At 47.4% G+C, this 2,409-nt stretch overlaps 1 gene segment (V, D, J or C); it reads left to right on the top strand.

Moving 5' to 3' along the window:
- The first annotated feature begins 1,807 nt into the window (after positions 1 to 1,807).
- On the top strand, positions 1,808 to 2,409 carry LOC108291154. The segment is given in 2 exon segments: positions 1,808 to 1,934; positions 2,054 to 2,409. Coding segments are annotated over 2 exon segments (405 nt in total).

Below are 2,409 nucleotides of genomic sequence, written 5' to 3'. Positions count from 1 at the left end.
GAAGAAATTGAAATTTGGGGAAATTTGAGGAGAGAGACCATGATTAAAGATTATTTAAAAATAGCTACCAGATGATAAAACAATTGTGTTCACTGCAACATAACCTGTCAAAGTTTTCAATAGCTAGAAAATGTGCTGCAAGGCCTGGTAGCAACTGGCATCATCCTGGGACCAGCCTAGGATGGTCATCACTGCAGAGCCAGTTGCCCCGTGGGAAGGCCCTGGAGCTGGTCCCAATGTCTTCCTTCTGGACTTCGGCCTCAACTTTCAAAACAGAGGAGGTCATTTTGCTGCTCATGATAAACAGATAAAGGCTCCCATTTTCCCAAAGACAAATTCCACTTCCATGGTATCTCTTTCTGACACTCACCGCCCAGATCCTATTACCTTCTGCGACCAAACACCTCTTTGATTATTTCCTAAAACTCTGCAGCCTTTACATTGTCTGCATTTGTGCTCAGTATTTCCACGACCTGGAAAGACCTTCTTTCTCCCAAGAAACAGCCAGACTCATCTGTCAAGGATGGGCTCACACCTGCTTTCCTCTTCACTTCTTACCATCACATTCCCCCGCATTGTACTAGATCACCATCTTTATTATTTTCATAGGAAAAACCAAGTATTAATTAAGTATATCATAAATATTCTTGGATGTTGTGAAATATATGTCAATTCCTGCTTACATAGAGTCCTGGAATATTATTACTGTTATTAATATGAGGGATATTGTTAACCACTAATTATTTCTTGGTTAGAGATCAAAGTCGCTTCCGCGTAGTGATGGCAAATGTGAGAACCAACTGAATCTGCCTAAATTACAGCTGGCAGTGTTATTCATTTCAAATCTTTACAATTTAGAAGTAAATTTGTAAAATCTAGAAACCGTTTTATAAAATGTACTATCTAAAATTTAGTAATAATGAATCTAAATACAAAATATGAAAGCATATAGGTGTAATTAGCTGAGAGGAGCTGTGGAATATAAGGTTTCCAGGCTGTCTGCTTGATACCATCACACTGTCTAACTGTATGGCTTGTATAATTCTGGCTGCTCTCTACCATCTTACCATATTATTTGCAATTATGTAACAATTGTTTATTTTGTAATCAAAATGTTGGTTCATGTGTCCTTTCCTCCATTGACCAAGGGTGGATTTGAAACTCAACCCTAAACTGACACTTCTGGGAAAGCATGGAGAGGGTGTGTAAGAGGGTGGGGGTTGCAGGAGTGGGGGCATCTGTGTTCCCGATTTGGCCAATTTGAACATCTCAGGTCAGAAGGTATGAATCCATGACACTGTAGACTGTTGGCCACTTGGAGGCGCTGCGGCTTCGCAGTGCTGCGGAGAACTCAGAGGAGGGGTGGGAGAGTGCCAGGAGGGGAGGGCTGAAGGGGAGGCTGGGCTGCCTGCTGGCATCAGCGGGGTGGAGGGAGTCCCCTGAGTGGGGCCGGGATATGTGAGTTCAGCATAAACTCTCATTGCCTTGGAAGGGTAGGGGCGCCAGAGTCCTCGGTTTGCACCAAGTAGGGAGTGTCTCTGCCTCTGCAGGGTGAAGGGGCTGGGGTGGCAAGGGCTGGGAGTTAGTGTCAGGGCAGGGACAGGGTGGGCAGAGGGAAGTAAGGTGTGATGGGGGCATGTGGGGACTGCGTTCGATCCTCCTCACCTTGAGCTTCAGAGCTGTGCAGGACAGGAATTACAGTACATGGAGTAATAGAACCTGACACCTGACAAAAGAGTGCAGTGCGTGGAGTGACCTGCGGGGGCGGGGGGGGCGGAGTCAGTGCTGTGACGTCATGGGACAATGCTCCTATCAGGAAGAAGAGAGCGTGGGAACTGCAGAAGGCTTACTACAGAGACCCCAGCCCCAGCGAGGAGATGCCGCCATGGGCTTCAGGCTCCTCTGCTGTGTGGCCTTTTGTCTCCTGGGAGCAGGTGAGTCCTGGACACAGCTTGAAAGTCTCTGATCTCCATTTCCTATCCCTGAAATGCACACGGGCCGATGATGGCTTTCTTCTGTGCCTTACCTTTAACTTCTGTCTTCTGACACACAGGCCCAGTGGATTCTGGAGTCACACAAACCCCGAAGCACCTGCTCACAGCAATTGGACAGCGAGTGGCGCTGACATGCTCCCCTAGGTCTGGAGACCTCTCTGTGTACTGGTACCGACAGAGCCTGGACCAGAGCCTCCAGCTCCTCATTCAGTACTATAATGAGAATGAGAGAGAAAAAGGAAACATTCCCGAACGATTCTCAGGAAAACAGTTCCCTAATATGAGCTCTGAACTAAACCTGAGCTCTTTGGAGCTGGGGGACTCGGCTTTGTATTTCTGTGCCAGCAGCGTAGCACAGCCCTGCGTGAGCATCAGCCTTCTGTGCAATAACATTCTTGCCCGACTCAGGAAGTGA

This window comes from Cebus imitator, unplaced genomic scaffold, assembly GCF_001604975.1.
Source record: "Cebus imitator isolate Cc_AM_T3 unplaced genomic scaffold, Cebus_imitator-1.0 Scaffold446, whole genome shotgun sequence".
Lineage (NCBI taxonomy): Eukaryota > Metazoa > Chordata > Mammalia > Primates > Cebidae > Cebus > Cebus imitator.
Note: the sequence above shows the minus strand (reverse complement) of the source record. Positions and strands in the feature narration are given on the sequence as shown.